At 58.1% G+C, this 1,004-nt stretch overlaps 1 protein-coding gene across 1 annotated transcript in view; it reads right to left on the reverse strand.

Moving 5' to 3' along the window:
- VOLCADRAFT_118878 (uncharacterized protein) overlaps positions 1–1,004 on the reverse strand; it is a gene marked incomplete at both ends in the record, with an annotated part of 6,645 nt that overhangs the window by 1,547 nt on the left and 4,094 nt on the right. The window contains 2 exons of the mRNA XM_002954854.1: positions 400–486; positions 877–966. Of these exons, the coding sequence (XP_002954900.1) occupies positions 400–486; positions 877–966 (177 nt within the window). The remainder of the gene's footprint in view (positions 1–399; positions 487–876; positions 967–1,004) is intronic.

The raw sequence follows: 1,004 nt of genomic DNA on the forward strand, positions 1-1,004 counted from the left end.
GCGAAGGGGCTAAATGGGGGGGGGATTTCGACGGGGGAAGGGGTTAAGTGGGGGGGGGAGTTCGACGGGGGAAGGGGTGAAGTGGGGGGGGAGTTCGACGGGGGAAGGGGTGAAGTGGGGGGGGAGTTCGACGGGGGAAGGGGTGAAGTGGGGGGGGAGGGATGGCGAGAGTTGGTGGGGGTGGGGGCTACGGGTGGGGGAAAAAGGGGGTTACGGCTGAGAACCCGTGTCGCAACACCCCCGTTGGGAAAGGTTGAGGGGAAGGGAGGCGAGAGGGTTTTGTGGGGGGAAATGACGGGTTAACGGGCGCCACGAACAAGATGAAAGTATGTGGCGTGGGCCGAGGGTATTGAAAACGGACATGTACGTAGGTATGTATGTACGTATGTATGTACGTACCGGAAGTGTGTCCAGGAAGCTCAGGATGACGGCACGTCTGGGTGGCAGTACGTACTGTCCATCTGGCTTGTTAATGTCGGAGCAGATCTGTAGGTATGTCGGCAAGTGTGTGGGGCATTGGGTGCCTCGGCAAGGCATATAAGTCCATATACGATCAGCCTGTCTGTCCGTCTGTCCGTCCGTCTGTCCGTCCGTCCGTAAGTAAGTACACAAATCCCCTCCTACAAGGTGTCAAACTGTTTCTAGAACAGAGTAGTTCTTTCGTAGCAACATTCCCTGTTGCATACATGTACGACAGTGCTGCACGGCACGAAACAACACCAAGCACTGGAAGACCGCCACTGTAGGCACCACATAATTCAACGTGGTCGATATTCGGGATTTGGGACATCGGCATTTCCCTACACGTTGCATGTTGTACTCCCTCCACCCTTCCCCTTCCCCCCCCTCGCCTTCCCCCACATTTTCCCTCCTCACCTTGGCCAGCATCTTGTTGGGTGCCACCCCACAGCTGCACGTAAGGCCCCCGCAGCTCTCCCGTACTCGGTTTCGGAGCTCCTCGGCGGCCTGGAGCGTTACCCGGGGGGGTTGTGGGGTGTGTGTGT

The sequence above is a fragment of the Volvox carteri genome (genome assembly GCF_000143455.1).
Source record: "Volvox carteri f. nagariensis unplaced genomic scaffold VOLCAscaffold_46, whole genome shotgun sequence".
NCBI lineage: Eukaryota > Viridiplantae > Chlorophyta > Chlorophyceae > Chlamydomonadales > Volvocaceae > Volvox > Volvox carteri.